Source organism: Zonotrichia albicollis, chromosome 2 (assembly GCF_047830755.1).
Source record: "Zonotrichia albicollis isolate bZonAlb1 chromosome 2, bZonAlb1.hap1, whole genome shotgun sequence".
Lineage (NCBI taxonomy): Eukaryota > Metazoa > Chordata > Aves > Passeriformes > Passerellidae > Zonotrichia > Zonotrichia albicollis.
In genome coordinates this window covers 13,658,945-13,675,705 of record NC_133820.1, presented here as the reverse complement: position 1 = coordinate 13,675,705, position 16,761 = coordinate 13,658,945, and the positions used below count along the sequence as shown (strand labels likewise).

General features: G+C 39.2%; 1 protein-coding gene across 1 annotated transcript in view; it reads right to left on the bottom strand.

The window, feature by feature from the left end:
• The window catches only part of SIM2 (SIM bHLH transcription factor 2), a 73,611-nt gene that overhangs the window by 32,198 nt on the left and 24,652 nt on the right, over window positions 1-16,761 (bottom strand). The window contains exon 4 of the mRNA XM_074533901.1: window positions 14,067-14,175. Coding sequence (XP_074390002.1) covers window positions 14,067-14,175 — 109 coding nt within the window. The remainder of the gene's footprint in view (window positions 1-14,066; window positions 14,176-16,761) is intronic.

Below are 16,761 nucleotides of genomic sequence, written 5' to 3'. Positions count from 1 at the left end.
ATTAAAGAATGCTATACTAAACTATACTAAAGAATACAGAAAGGATACAGACAGAAGGCTACAAAGATAATAATGAAAACTTGTGACTCCTTCCAGAGTCCGACACAGCTTGGCCGTCATTGGCCAATAAGTAAAAACAATTCACATGTTGGATAAACAATCTCCAACCACATCCCAAGGCAGCAAAACACAGGAGAAGCAAATGAGGTAATATTGTTTTCCTTTTTCTCTGAGGCTTCCCAGCTTCCCAGGAGAGAAATCCTGGGCAAAGGGATTTTTCAGAGAATGTGACGGTGACAGGGGACCAAGGACAAATGAGCCAAATCTCAGCCCAGAGCACAAACCCCGTGGGCTGGAGAGAGAAAAACAAGCAGGGTGGGACTGCCTGGGCTGAAGCTGGAATGGGACAATGAACTGCAAGGTGCAAATGGAGCAGAACTGATCCCAGGGACAGAGCCCGTGCCCGGCCGTGCATTTTGGGGCCATTTTGGTTCATCTTGGGTGCAGCCCTGGCTGGGCTCTGGTGCTGCCCAAGGTGCATCCATGGAGGAGATGCTGTGAATAAATCCCTGCTTTGTTCTGGAGCTCTGCCCAGCTCTGCTCTCTGTCTCACCCTTCTCAAGGCATCCGCCATTCTCCTTTCCCACTCCATCCCTACCCTCAGGATTTATTTCACCTTCCTCTCAGGATTCCCTGTAAAATTTGGCCAACTGAGCACAACCGGGTCTCCAGATTTCTGGTTTTACCACCACTGATGTTCAGTTTTATCTTATTTTTTTTTTAGAGTTGGGATTAACCGTGTGAGACTGTATTTTTTGGTTGGATTTAGACGCTTGTTATTGTGATATTTTACAAAAAATCCCTTTACCAGGAGTTTTCTCAGAAGCCTCAGAAATTAAATGTAAACAATAATTATCTGATTGCTTCAAATGTGGTTGGAGGTTGCTTACTAATAGCAATCTTTGATTGGTTCCATGGGAATTGTTTTTACTTGATGGCCAATCCCAGTCCAGCTGTGTGAGGACTCTGAGTCTGTCCCAGGTTTTTATTATCATTCTTGTTAAACCTTCTGATGTCTCCTTTCTCTTTATTTAGTATAATTTTAGTATAATATTCTTTTAATATAATAAATATCATCATTTAATAAATCAACTGTCTAAAAACTTAGAGTCAATTCTCATCTCTTACCTCATCCTGGGACCCACAACAATTAGTAACCACAGATGTTTGTTTTTATTTATATTATACTTTTATAAATTGTGAGTTTTGTAGTACTTTATTAATAAACTAAAAAATTGAGCTGTATTTTTTATAAGGTTTTTAAAGGATAAACTGTTTAATTTAAAAATTATATTTAAATTATTTTTATTTTTAATTTTATAACTAATTATTTGTGGTTTGTAATGTGGACGTTTTTATTTGATTACATAATATTATTTGAACTCAAGAAGAAGGACTAGCTTTTGTTGTAAAACTGTTATTTTTATTTATATTCATATATATTATATATTATATATTGCATATTGTATATTTATATTTATATTTTTTAACTTTAAACTCTATGTTTTTTACTCTGTGATATTACACACTTCTATTTAAACTATACACTTATGATTTTAGTTTCATTATTTAATTTTGGAAGCTTTCTCTATGGTTTTAGGTTAAATGTAGTGGCTTTTTGGGGTCAGTGCCTGCCAGCACAGAAAATCTAAAATTCTCAGTGAGCAGGGTTCCAATTCTTCACAAGGAATTCCTTGGTTTCCAAACAAAGTCCTGGTTGGCAAAGGGAAGGAAAAATGTTCTTTAGAGCACTTTGGAACATTTTGGAAAAGTGTTCCGGGGAAATTAAGGGAATCTCCAAAATAACAAGAGAATGGGGAGCAAGGAAATTCAGTGGGTTTGTAATACTAATAATATTGAATATATTCATTATATTTCTTCTATCTGCATTTATTATATAAATAATATAGATATATTTATTTATTATATAAATAATATAGAATATTCTTATCTGTAATGGAAATTACTCTCAATAATGGTTAAGACGCCATGAATAATTCAGATTTTTTACTGAAGGTTGCAGCTTGGCAGGACTATTTTAGGACAAGAAAGGAAATCCATTTGGTACAACTGTGAGTAGGAAAATCAGGGAAGCAGGAGGGTCCTCAGCTTTGTCCCAAATCCCCACAGGGTTTAACCAAAACCCACTTGGGATCTTTCTTTAATTTGATTTAACTGCTGAGTTTTACTCCTGAGTTTTGTGCCTCCATCACCCAATTCACCCCTCCAGTGGTCTGAGCCTCACAACCAACAGGTTCTCTATTCTGCTTTAACTCTATTTTAATTTTGGGGGTTAAAGGTCTGAAGATACAACCACAGAAAAAGGATTTAGCAAGGAGGGGAAAGAAATGTTTCCTGAAAATTTCCATTTCCCATTTGTCTCTCTAATTAAAATTAGATCCCTGTGGAGAAACGCTGGCACTTGGAGGAGCTGGCACACCCACTGTGGAGTTTTAAATACAAATTTCCACATTGGGTGGGGGGAAGCCAAGATTTGCTGTGGCTGAAGCCTCATCCCATGAGTCGGGAATGGCTCTGGAATGTTCAAGACTGTGAATTAACATGAAAAATTAATTAATTCGTTTTTTGTGTTAACTTTGTCTGTGTGACCCCCTCCAGTACCCTCAAAAGTAGCAGAAATGGGCAGCAAAGCAAAAAAGAACTGAATTAAATTTGCAATTTTAAAGCTGATTGAAAGGAAAACAAAGTCCTGGGATCCTGCTGGATGCTGCCACATCCATCAAAATAAAGTAAAACTCAAAATATCACAGCTGAGTGATCCTTGTGGGTCACTTCCAGCTCAGCTATTCTATTCTATTCTATTCTATTCTATTCTATTCTATTCTATTCTATTCTATTCTAATTTTTTCTATTTTTAATCCAAATTCTTGTGGATTTCCCATCCCTGGAAGTGTCCAAGGCCAGGTTGGACACTGGGGCTTGGAGCTTTAGGAGAAAGATTCTCCCCTCTGATGAGGATGATGAAGAAAATGGTGTGCTCAGAGGTTTAGCAAAGAGGGAGATGTTGAATATTCAAATAGGAGAAATCACAATTAAGCTTGGAAAAAAAATGAAAAAAAAAATAAAGCATGCCGCATCTAGACTTAGTGGTGAAATTATTGATATCACTGGGGTTCTTGCAAGCAAATGTGTGAGCCCAGAGAGAGTTTGGGCTGTCAAGAAGAGGTAAAAGAAAGAAACTCAATGAAGTTCTTAAGGGTCAAGAGATCTCTGGGTTAAGCACAGAAATATGAAAGTCAAGAGAGAAAATAATGAATAATAAAATGTTATGACTGAACCACAATGTAAGAAACACTAAAGGAAAATAAAATTCTTAATTATTAGAGAGTATTTATCTAATAAAAGAAGCTGGGTCACTGTATTTAATTATTCAGGAATGTTAATTATCTAAATGCATCATTGGAGATTATGTGAATTCCTTTCCTCTGAGAGATAAAAAATGTTCAAAATTATATATATAAACTATTCTATTCATTCTAAAGAAAAGGTGAAACCAACACGTTGCAGACATCAGCTGATGAGGGATGAGAACCAAAATCATCCTGGAGAGAGCAGAAAATCCTTCAGAGATATTCCAGGTGATTCTTGTGGGTCACTTCCAGCTCAGCTGTTCTGTTCTGTTCTGTTCTGTTCTGTTCTGTTCTGTTCTATTCTATTCTATTCTATTCTATGCCATTCCATTCCATTCCATTTATTTTATCTATTTTTAATCCAAATTCTTGTGGATTTCCCATCCCTGGAAGTGTCCAAGGCCAGGCTGGACACTGGGGCTTGGAGCACCCAATGGGTGGCACTGGATGAGCTTTAAGGTCCCTTCCAACCCAAACCATTCCATGATTTTGTGATTCTATGAAATCAGGGCCCATCTTCATGCACAGGATGTCCATTTCTAATGCACCACTGTTTATTTTTTACCCAAATCCATGTTTCCCTCGTCAGACTCATCAAAGTTTCTCTATTCCAACAATTATTTCTATTTTAATCATTATTTCCCTATTGCCTGTTCAGCCTACAGATCTCCCTGCCTGAATAGATGGACCTTAGTAGGTTCAGTAAAAGCTATAAATGAGGCAGAAATTAAATTATTTAATTCAAATCCCAGCCCAGATTTGTCCAGGCACCCTCCCAGAGCTGAAACACAGTGAGCTGGGGATAAGAGCACAGAAAATCCATGGTGTGGACATGGAGAAGTTGTGTTTCTTTCCCAGAGCACTTCCACAACATGCCTCCTCTCCATGAATCCCTTTTCCTTTATTAGCACATCCTGCAATACAGTTTGACTTTAAGGCAAGAATAAACCAGCTTTTTTCTGTTTCACAGATTTGTATTTTCATATTCTCATAAACAGAATAAATGCCATGGTAAAGAAAAGGAGTTTTGATATTTTGGAAAAAGAATTTGTGCGTTTGTTCACTCCCATTGCACGAGTGCCAAGCAGGATTCTCCAAGCATTTCTATGAAATTATGGTTTTGTTTATGGAAGCCAGGATTGTCCATCCCTAGAGGAGCAACTCTGAAATCCATCTTTGCTTTCCAGTCCATGTCTAATCTCTTTTGACAGAAAACATTCACAGAATCCTGTGGTTGCTCGGTGGAGTGAGGAAAGAAAGATCACCATGAACTTTTTCCCCACAGCTTCACCTCTCATGCCTTTGTTTTATTCTGAGGTAAAAACAGCTCTTTTATCTCCCTTTTCCAGATTTTGACATTACCAAAACATGACACTGCTCTGTTGCAGGACCACTTTGTAAAGGAATATTCCTGAACCTGCCCATGTGTTGCTTTAGGAATGGGGCACCTCATCTGTCACTGCACAAAAAAATCTGGAAAGAAGCATTAAAATGGGGAGCTCTTGCCCAGCCAGTGATTTGTGTCTGCTCCACACAAACCCTAACCCAAATTCCAGCTCTGGTGGAGGAGATGGAAAATGGAAAAGATGAGAGTTTTTAGAGCACCTAAAAGCAGCCACCTGATTCTACCTTCCCTCCTGTCCACCCTGGGCCTGCCTGCAGCTCCTGCATCCCACAGGTCCCCACGTCCCTGCTGGAAACACAGATAACAGAAAACCCCTTCGCTGCCCATCCCCCAGACACTCTGCAGGGGTTTGGCCCTTTCAGTTGTTATTTTTGTGGATCTGCTCAGTTCTGTGAAGCCTCACGTGCTCTGCTGTTACTGTGGTGGGATCTGCAGAGCAGCTGGGGCCCACACAGCCCAGGGCCTGCCAAGAGAGCTGAGAGGATCCCAGCTTGGCTCTGGTGCAAAAAAAGGTCATGGCTTTGTGACACAGAAAGGTTTGGGTTGGAAGGGCCTTAAAAATCACTCAGTGCTACCTCTGCCATGGCAGGGACACCTCCCACTGTCCCAGGCTGCTCCAGCCCCAGTGTCCAACCAGGCCTTGGGCACTGCCAGGGATCCAGGGATGGAATTCCATCCCAGCCCCTGCCCACCCTCACAGGGAAGGATTTTTTCCCAACATCCCACCTAAACCTGTAATTTTTCAGTGTAAGCCATTCCCTGGGTGCTGTCCCTGCATCCCCTGGCAATTGTCTCTCTCCAGCTTTCCTGGGGCTCCTCCAGGCCCTGCAAGGCCGCCCTGAGCTCAGCCCAAAGCTTCTCCTGTGCAGGTGAGCAATGCCAGCTGTGCCAGCCTTTCCTGCCAGCACAGGAATGTCCTGAAACTCACCCAGTGCCACCCCTGCCATGGCAGGGACACCTCCCACTGTCCCAGTGTCCAACCTGGCCTTGGGCACTGCCAGGGATCCAGGGGTGGAATCCCATCCCAGCCCTCCCCACCCTCCAGGGAACAATTCCTAATTCCCAATATCCCCCCTAACCCTGCCCTTTGTCAGTTTAAAAGCATTTTCCCTTGCCCTCATGAGAAGTTCCTCCAAGCTCTCCTGGAGCCCCTCAGGATCTGGAAAGGGCTCTGAGGTCTCCTGGAGCCTCCTCCTCTCCAGCTGAACAGGACACCACAACTTCCATCCCTTAATTCTGAACAAGGGTGACACCAATTTCCAAACCAAATAAGAGCTGCAGGGGTTATACCGAAGAGATGTCTGCAAAAAACCCAGTTTCAGGATAATCCTAGAAGGTGAAAATCCAGGATTGGCAAAAGGGACTTGCAAACATTTTTATTTTCCCTGGTAATGATTTGTTGGGGTAGAAAAGCAAAACCAATTGTGTTGTCAGCCCGTCCTGGAGCTCCAAACTTGCACAAAGTGTCCAAATTTCCCTCCCCGTTTGGGCAGTTTGTTCTGTTTCCTGCCTGTGTTCAGAATGCTGGCACTGCTGCAGAGGGGAAATTCTCCATTATCATTCCTATCATATCCAAACTCTGCCATTCACTGACATTTGCCTAAATTCTCCTTTCCCTCCTCCAAGTGAAGCTTCCAAAGTTTTTTTGGGAAAGGAACTCAGCAGGAAAGGAAAAGAATGGATTTTTACACTCTGCTTTGATGGATTTTACTGTTAATTACCAATGAAAAGAGATGTTTTAATGAGTTGTCAGCAATTTGCCCTTTTTCACTTTTGTACATAAAAATTTATAATTTATAAAATTGTAATTTCTATGTTTCTCAGATTTAAAGTAACCCTAACAAACAGTGGCAACGGGATCATATTAAGCCATCACCTCTCAGTAATGGTTCTCCTGTAAAATATATTTAAATTAATGAAAATTAAAATAACTTTCCATGTTGGTAATTTTGCCCATGTACAACTAGAAAAAAATTCTTCATAAGTTCATGCAAAAAACATCTTGCCAGATGCAAAATTTTTCTACTCCCTTCTTTAAATATGAAGTTTCTGCATGTAGGGAATGTGGAGGAAAATCCTGCACAGGGATTTGCTGCTTGGCTGAGGGAAACAGCGCCTTTAAAGCATCAAGTGGAGTGGAGAAAGGCTGACATAATGTATTCCACATTCCTCTGCAGCTTCCATCAGGTTGTAACTCATCATTTCTGAATTATCCAGTTAGCAGAAAATGAGGGAACTGCAGGAACTTCCACATTTCTTTCCCTGCTCTGGGGAATGTTCCTAAACTGCTGTTAGCACACCATGCCCTGCTATGTGAGTCAGCAAAATTTGGGGAGCTAAAGATGTGTTTTAGAGCTTTCAAATCCCAGGAAAAGCATCTGAAAGCAATCAGAGACACAGAATGTCTGCCTGCAAACACACATGGAAAGGCAGCATTGATTAATTCCTTCTCCTGGTTAACCTGCAGTGCAAATATTTTTTATTTTCTTGTTTTGCTTGCAGCAGCTGCCAGGACTGAGATGGATGGGTTGAGAAGTGTTGCTGTCCTGCTGCAAGCCTTAAACTCTGTGTTGTGAAGAAACAAATATTTCTGCATAAACAGGGAGACAGAGCAGCAACCCTGATGTGTTGGTTGTAACATTTGAGGCCTTAAGGTCCTGGCTGCTCGTGTTCATCCCAGCCTGTGTTGGCATTCCATGGCTTTCCCTTCAAAGACCCTGCTGGGTGTGATCAATAATCCTGGAGCAGCCCTCAGCACCTTATCCCTGAAATCCAGCCCCAATTTCAAACCTCTCAAAAGTGCTCATCACCCCTGGAGAGGGCACTTGGTGGCATCACATCGATGCCTCAGGTTTGAAATTTTCTATTTTTCCCATTCTGTGCTGCTTTAGTGTGTGGGGCTGGGTTCACATTCAGGGATGGTGAGCTCTGTGCACAGAGCAGGGAGACAAAACAATTCCTGCTCCAGCTGGGCACCAAGGACAAATGACCCAAATCTCAGCCCAGGAGCACAAACCCCGTGGGCTGGAGAGAGAAAAACAAGCAGGGTGGGACTGCCTGGGCTGAAGCTGGAATGGGACAATGAACTGCAAGGTGCAAATGGAGCAGAACTGATCCCAGGGACAGAGCCCGTGCCCGGCCGTGCATTTTGGGGCCATTTTGGTTCATCTTGGGTGCAGCCCTGGCTGGGCTCTGGTGCTGCCCAAGGTGCATCCATGGAGGAAATCCTTTTCATAAATCCCTGCTTTATTCTGGAGCTCTGCCCAGCCTCTGTTCCAGCTCAGCCTTCTCAAGGCATCAACAAAACAGAGGGAAAATTTACAGCCTCTTATTCCAGAAGAATATTGGGAGAGTCTTTAATAAATGCTTCTGGGTGATGCGGCCTGGTGGTGAACAAACACAGTTCCAGTTCAGACATTGAGGTTTCCAGTTCAGATATTGGTGTCTGCAACGTTCCCAAGGCAGTTTAGGGTTTCAAGCCCATTCCTTTGGGAAGGGTTGTCCATCTTTGAGACTCAACCACCCCAAGACACCCCCAAATGTGTGCTCACCCATCAGGGTGCCCATTCACGCTGTGCTCAGCACTGGTGAGGCCACACTCAAGTCCTGTGCCCAGTTTTGGGCTCTGAATTTCAAACAGGACATTGAGGGGCCGGAGTGTGTCCAGGGAAGGGGCTGGAACATGAATCTGATGAGGAGAGGCTGAGGGAGCTGGCAAAGGGGCTGGGCTCTGGTGCTGCCCAAGCTGCATCCATGGAGGCCTTTTCATAAATCCCTGCTTTATCCTTTAGCTCTGCCCAGCCTCTGCTCTAGGGCAGCCTGCACAAGACATCAGGGTCACAAACCCCTGCCAGCCTTGTCCCCTCACCACACCAGAGCCAAAACTCTTTGCTGTTGAGCTCTGGCAGCTTGGCCTGGCCTGGAAGTTTGGATTTAAGCTCTGTGTGAGGAGAGGAAAGGCTCAAACTCCTCAAGGCCTGCAGGAAGATCTGGAGCTGCTGTTGATCGACCTCACCGCGAGTTGTGGGGATGTTTTGGGTGCCACCAGAGAAGGAAGATCTAAAAGCTCTCAGAGAGCGCCCAAAAGTGGGACATGAGGATGGTGAAGGGTATGGAGGGGCCTCACAAGGAGAGGATGCTTGGAATGTCCGTCTGGAGCAGAGGAAGCTGAGGGGAAACTCCTCAGGGGCTGCAGCTCCTCCTGAGGGCCTGCTCTGATCTGTGACCTGACAGGGCCCAGGGAGGGCTGGAGCTGGGCCTGGGCAGGTTTGGGGTGGATTTTAGGACAAAGTTCTTCCCCCAGAGGGTTGAAGCTGGTCTGCAGAGCAAACAACTAAATTAACAGGAAAAAGAAATTAATAAAATACGAGTTTATCCATGGTAAAGAAAAAAAACCCCAAGGCCATTAACGCAGGAACTGATAAAATAAATATATAAGGGATGTTTGCAGTGCCTTACTGAACAACATCCATACCTAAATAATTTGCTTTAAACTCTTACCAAGTAATTATTAACATTAATTACTTTATACCAGTAAAATACAATAGGCTATTACTTTGTCCTATAAATATAATGATCAATGACCAATAAATATAAATATATTATATTATATATAATATAACTAACAACTTAATATCATTATTTGTTAAGGGTATAAAACTTGAAAACACCTTGTAATAAAGCAATGTTGAGTTGTTTTGGTCTTTTCCTAAGGTCAGGGTTGGGATTAAATGTGTGAGATGGCATTTTTTGTTTGGATGCAGATGTTTATTACTTTTTATCTGTATTACAGGTTTTTTATTGTTTTTATCTATATTTACAATGCTTCACACTACAACAACCTACAAAATGGAGACTTTTTTTTTTTCAATAAGGTTTTTTAAGGGTAAATTGTTTAATTAAGAAATTAAACTTAAATTATTTTTATTTTTGACTTAATAACCAACTACTTGTGGTCAGCAATGGAAAGTTTTTTATCCACTTACACAAAACTACCCAAACCCATGGAGAAGGTAAAGGAGGAGGAGAATGAGAGGAAGGAGAAGAAGAAGAAGTTAAAAGCATTAAAATATAATAATTTAAGAATTTTTATGCTTTATAAAAAATATGGGGGTTTTATTTTTAATCCCAGGGTGATTTATCTGAAGAAAACCAATGTGACAGTGAGGATTGTGTAAAGAAATCCACATACTGTCTGATTCTATGCAAAGCAATAATTTGCATTTCCCTGAGAAATAAACAGAGGTGGCACCCAAAGTTTACAGAAACTCTAAAACCAGAGGTCAAAAATAGTCTGTGCTCTGGGTTCTTTAATCCCAATAACAGGATATCACAAAGCACAGATGTTGTTGATATTTGTGATTTTATTCCTCTCAAAACAGATCTTGTCCAGCTGGACTAAAAATGGATATAAATATCTGAGCTTTAGCTGAAGAAAACATCTTGAGCAAGGCAATTTCCATGAGCCAAGCTGGAAATTTGGGACATAAAATTCTGTGTCTGCAGTGCAATATTGATTTTATTTCTAAGCAATGTCCTAGATTGGAGAAATATATAAGATAATAAAGTTATAAAGGGAAATTTTTGATTCCACCCAGTGACTTGATGATTCAGGTGTGTTTTAAAAGATTAAAAGAGAGAAAATCAAACTGAAATGACAAAAAAATGCCATTAAAATAGTCTGGTTTCCTCTTGGTCTTTTTAAATCAAGCCACTTTCACTTCACTGCCCTTTAAGTTCTTTGTAGAACTCCGTGTTTTACTTAAATATTGAAAATATCTACTCAGACACAGGCAGAAATTGCTTCATTCCTGTCATTTATTCCATAGTTTTTAAATCTTCACTGGATTAAATAAAAAAACTTGATTTGGTTATTGCAGGCCAGGTAGTTTCAGGTTCTACCCCAAGATTAGTTTTTAAGTTTTTTAATGGATAAAACACTGCAGGAAAGGGAATTGCTGGCACAGGGAAGGCAACAGTAAATAAATATTTGTTCATTCTGTGCATTTTAGAAAGATTTAGCTGTAGATTCTGGATATTTTTCTACACCCACTCCAGAACTGAGAGAAAATAAAATAAAATAATCCCTAAACAGAACAGAATTCCTTTATTTATCGCCTCCAAGTTTGAGAATCTAAAGGCAATGTTGTGGTTTTGAGGTTTTTATCAATTAATTTCCACAAAATTTGATACAAAAACACACATAAATGGACCAAAATTGAAAATAATTTTCCTTATTTTGACCCTAAATTTCCTTATCAATGCAGGGTAAGGTAAAGAAAGCTGCAGAAAATGAGGAATTGATCTAAGAAGAACAGGAAGAATTGTGGGATTATTTGCTTTGGACACAGAAATTAATCCCAGTTGGTTGCTCCTGGCTTTAAATTCATAAAAATCTCCAAAAATGAATTGAAAAATATTTAAATTTTAAGCCAAACAGGAGGCTGTTGCCTTAACTAAGCCAGTAGATATAAAATATCTCACTATTAATTCTGGATATCGGCAAACCTGCATGAAAACTCCTGGCTTTCACAGAATTATTGAGGCTGGAAGAGACTTTAAAGATTATCCAGTCCCACCATGAAAATCCCCCTTAAATCATTTCCTCAGTAAATTGGAAAAAGGGAGAAAAAATTGAAAAAATATCAATATGATTTTTAAATATATCTATATCTTTTAAAATTCTGACAGAGGAATGAACAAAGTATGAAATAATCATATAGAGGAGATTGAGAAAAACAAGAATTTGCTTTCCAAGACAACAAGGGAGTGTTTTTTCCCAAAAAAAAACTGTTTGGGGAGGAAGAAAAGGGAAGAGAGCTGAGATAATTCTTGCATTTCCAGCATTTGGAGCAGCCCAGGTGCTCCCAGGCACATCAACATTCCCTGAATTCAGAATTTACAGCTCTGCCCTGATGGAATCACAGAGGCCAGAACGAAAACTGCAAAAAAACCCCAAAATCCTGAACAAAGTTGTGTCAAGAACCCCAAATTCCACATGGTTTTAGGAGCTGTGCTTGGAAAAGGCTGACAAAAAGTGAAATCAATAAATTCAATAAATTTTGAAATTTATTGATTTCACAAAAAGTGAAATGAATAAATCCAGAGAAATCAATGCTGAAATGCGAGTGGGAGCTCCTCTGTGCTGGAGCCAGGCTGGGTCTGATCTTTGCAAGTTCAAAGGATTGCCCTCAAGGAAGCACAAACTAAAAAAAAATGAGAATATTTTTGTTTCTGAGAGAGAAATTGCAACACTGAGGTGACAGCTTCACCCACCAAGGGTGGGGTCAATATTTCTGTGGGTGACAGCAGAAGAGGACAAGATTTTCCACAAAAAAAATCACTTTTTAAATGAGATTTTTTCCTTTGCCAAACCCATTTCTGCTCTGCTTACAGTGGAGAATATTCAATCTGGTTTTGTTGCCCAAGCTTTGAATGTAACAGTTGTTTTAAAATATTCAAAATATCCTTTTATTTCCCAATTAGCTGAGGTTTTGTTAATTCTTTTCCCAGTCAGACCTTGCAGCTGAGCTGAGCACAGCCAGGACACCACGAGATTTCTGCAGCCTCAGCAATGATGACAAAATAAAGGAGATGAAAAAACCACTGGGCTGAGAGAAAAACCTGTTTACAGATCCATGGCGTAAAAAGGCAAGATTTAATTTCATAAAAGGCATTATTTAATTTAAGGTACTTTATTCCCTGTAAGAACATTAAATCCTGGATCATAGTACTGAGTTTCTGCTGCTCCCCCATTTGAGCTTCAAACAGGATAAATAAAAATAAAAATTAAATAAATAAAAATGTTAAAAATTAAAATTAAAATTAAAATTAACATTAAAATTAATAAAAAGCTCCATGGCACAAAAGGCATTGTTTAATTTAAGGTACTTTATTATCTATAAGAGCATTAAATCCTGGATCACAGGGGAGTTTCTGCTGCTCTGCCATTTGAGCTTTGAACAGGATAAATAAAAATAAAAATGAAATAAAAATAAATAAAATAAAAATAAAAATCTCCATGGCATAAAAGGCATTATTTAATTTAAGATACTTTATTCCCTGCAAGAACATAAAATCCTAGATCAGAGTTTTGAGCTCCTGCTGCTCTCCCACCTGAGCTTCGAACAGGATAAATAAAAATAAAATAAAATAAAAATAAAAAATAAATAAAATAAAAATAAAAATAAAAATAATTAAAAAAATAAAAAGCTCCATGGCACAAAAAGCATTATTTAATTTAATGTACCTTATTCCCTATAAGAACATTAAATCCTGGATCACAGTTTTGAGTTCCTGCTGCATCCCCATTTGGACTTTGACCAGGATAACTAAAACTAAAACTAAAATGAAAACTAAAACTAAAACTAAAAAATAAAAATTAAAATAAAAATTAAAATTAAAATTAAAATTAAAATTAAAATTAAATTAGCATAACATAAAATAAAACCAGCATAACATAAAATAAAATAAAAATAAAAATAATAAAATAAAAATAAAAATCTCCATGACATAAAAGGCATTGTTTAATTGAGGGCACCTTAATCTATGTAAGAACATTAAATCCTAGATCAGAGTTTTGAGTTCCTGCTACTCTCCCACTTGAGCTTCGAAAAGGATAAATAAAAATAAAATAAAAAATAAAAATAAAAATAAAAATAAAATAAATTAAAATTAAAGCTCCATGGCACAAAAAGCATTATTTAATTTAAGGTACTTTATTCCCTACAAGAACATTAAATCCTGGATCACAGGGGAGTTTCTGTTGCTCCCCTATTTGAGCTTTGAACAGGACAAATAAAAATAAAAAATAAATAAAAATACATATAAACAAAACCGAAATTAACAATAAAATAACAATAAAAATAAAGTATAACTATAACTATAACTATAACTATAACTATAACTATAACTAAAACTATAACTATAACTATAACAACTATAACTATAGCTATAACTATAACTATAACTATAACTATAACTATAACTATAACTATAACTATAACTATAACTATAACGGCAACTATAATAAAAATCAAGATAAAAATAAAACAAAAATAAAATAAAAATTAAACTGAAAACAAAAACAAAACCATAAATAAATGTAAATGTAAATGCAAAAGTAAACGTAAATGAAGTTATGGATTCATGGAATGCTTTGGGTTGCAGTTTGTCACATTTCAGCCTGGAATTGGTGTTTTAAATTATTTTAATGGAGATGTCAGCAATACCTTGCAGGAGGTGGGGATGCAGAGGCTGGTGGGCAGTGAGGACAGCGGTCATCTCATCGTGGTCCGAGGGGTGGATGTACTCATAAATGCTGTTCCCAGTGAGCTCCACCTGCAAAAACCCGTCATAAAATAAATTTTATATGGAATAAAAAGCAGCTGGGTCATTTCTGCCCTCAGACACTGCAGGGTTAACACATGAGCTGGGTGTATCAAAAGCATCTCCCACATCACAGCCGTTAATCCCAATTAATTCTTTCCTCAGCAGTGATGGATGTCCCAGGGGTTTTGGTGGGAATTTCTGGTGTTGCATCAGGGACAGAGGAGCTCCTGTTGGGGCTGGGGATGAAGTGATAAATTAGGGCAGCTGTAGAAAAGTGAAATTGCCACAAACGGGAGGAAAACTCCGAGCTGTAGAAATGCCTCTCGGCAAGGCAAATATGAAAATAAAAATGATGTTCCTGCAGGTTCCCAGAAAGTCTCACCTGCTCTCACACAACCCCTTGGTGTTCTCCCAGCACCAGCAGGGCCAAAATGAATTTTAGTGAAGATATTCGAGGAACAGGGGTTTGGAAATGGTTTTAATGAATTTATATCCTTGTTTTCTCTATCTCTGGAGTTGTATTTTCTCTTACAGCCACTAATTCTAATATCACTGTTATAAACACATGGTGAGTCCTAATTTCTTTCTTATTCCAGGGTCAGGACTAAATGTGTGAGAGGGCATTTCTTGTTGGGACTCAGATGTTTATCAGTCCTTATCTCTGTTACAGTCCCACAAACCCTGAGCTCTGCAGCACTTCACTCCAACAAACTAAAATGGAGCCCTGTCTCTCTCTCTACAAGGCCTTTGAAGGATAAACTGTCCAATTAAGAAATGACACCTCAATTATTTTCACTTTTAACCCAATACCCAAGCACCCGTGCCCGCAATGGGGACTTTTTTATCCAATGACACAAAACCACCCAAACCCATGGAGAAGAAGGTGAAGGAGGAGGAGGAGGAGGAGAAGGAGAAGGAGAAGGAGAAGGAGAAGGAGAAGGAGAAGGAGAAGGAGGTGAAGAAGGTGAAGAAGAAGACCAAGAAGAAGAAGAAGATGAAGAAGAAGAAGAAGAAGAAGAAGGAGGAGGAGGTGAAGAAGTTGAAGAAGGTGAAGAAGAAGACCAAGAAGAAGAAGAAGATGAAGAAGGAAGAGGAGGAGGAGGTGAAGAAGGAGCAGCCTCCACCCTAAGGCCTCCATCTTGCTTCCTATCTATTCCTGAGTTTCCCACCCTGTGATATCACACACTTCTGTTCAACTCCACCCCCACAATCCCAGCTCTGTCATTCCATTCTGGAACCTTCTCCAGGCCCTCAGGTCAGTGCAGTGTTCTCCTGGGGGTCAGTGCCTGGCAGCACAGAAAATCTGAATTCTCAGCACCCAGGGTTCCAACAAACACAAACACGCATCCCAAGAACTCTGCTTTTTTTCAATTAAAAATGCTACAAAAATTACTACCCAAAATGAAGGTACAGCAATGGCCTCTGAGAGAACCAAAAATCAGGATTTCCATGGATTTTCACTGCTCTGAACAAACACTAACAGTGAAGATCTGCCCTGAAAAAATTTGTGTATTCCCTGTCCTGCCCTTTGCCTGCACAGGATGTGCTCCATCCTTTCCCACTGCCAACAGTGGCACAAAATTCCAAATCCATGCCCCTGTGCCCCCCTGCCACCTCTGCCAACCCCAAACCCCTGAGAAAGTCCCCAGAAAGCTGCAGGAATGGAATTAAGGGGGAATTCCATAAAATTTGATACAAAACACAAATAAATTGACCAAAATTGAAAATAATTCTCCCTTCATCTTATCCTGAATTTCCTTATCAGTGTAGGATGAGGCAAAGAAAGCTGCAGAAAATTAGGAATTTATCTGGAAACAGAGCTGAATTCCTTTATTTATCTCCTCCAAGTCTGGAATATAAAGGAGATGCTGTTGCTTTGAGTTTTATAGCAATTTGCCACACAAAATTGGATCCAAATCACACATAAATGGACCAGAACTGAAAATAATTTTCTCTATTCCTATCTTGAATTTCCTTACAATGTAGGATGAGGCAAAAGAAAGCTGCAGAAAATTAGGAATTTATCTAGAAACAGAACTGAATTCCTTTATCTCCTCCATGTCTGGGAATATAAAGGAGATGTTTGTTTCTTTGAGGTTTTTATTGATTAATTTCCACAAAAATTGATACAAAATGCACATAAATGGAACAAAACTGAAAATAATTTTCTTTATTCTGACCCTAAATTTCCTTGTTGATTAAGGATGAAGTAAAGAAAGCTGCAGAAAGTGAGGAATTGATCTAGAAACAGAGCTGAATTCCTTTATTTGTCTTCTCTAATTCTGGGAATCTAAAGAAGATGCTGTTGCTTTGAGGTCTTCATTGATTAATTTCTACAAAATTTGATACAAAACACACATAAACTGACCTAAACTGAAAATCATTTCCTTTATCCTATCCTGAATTTCCTTATCAGTGCAGGATGAGGCAAAGAAAGCTGCAGAAAATTAGGAATTTATCTAGAAACAGAACTGAATTCCTTTATTTATCTCCTCCAAGTCTGGGAATATAAAGGAGATGCTGTTGCTTTGGAGTTTTATATCAATTTTGCCACACAAAATTGGATCCAAATCACACATAAATGGACCAAAACTG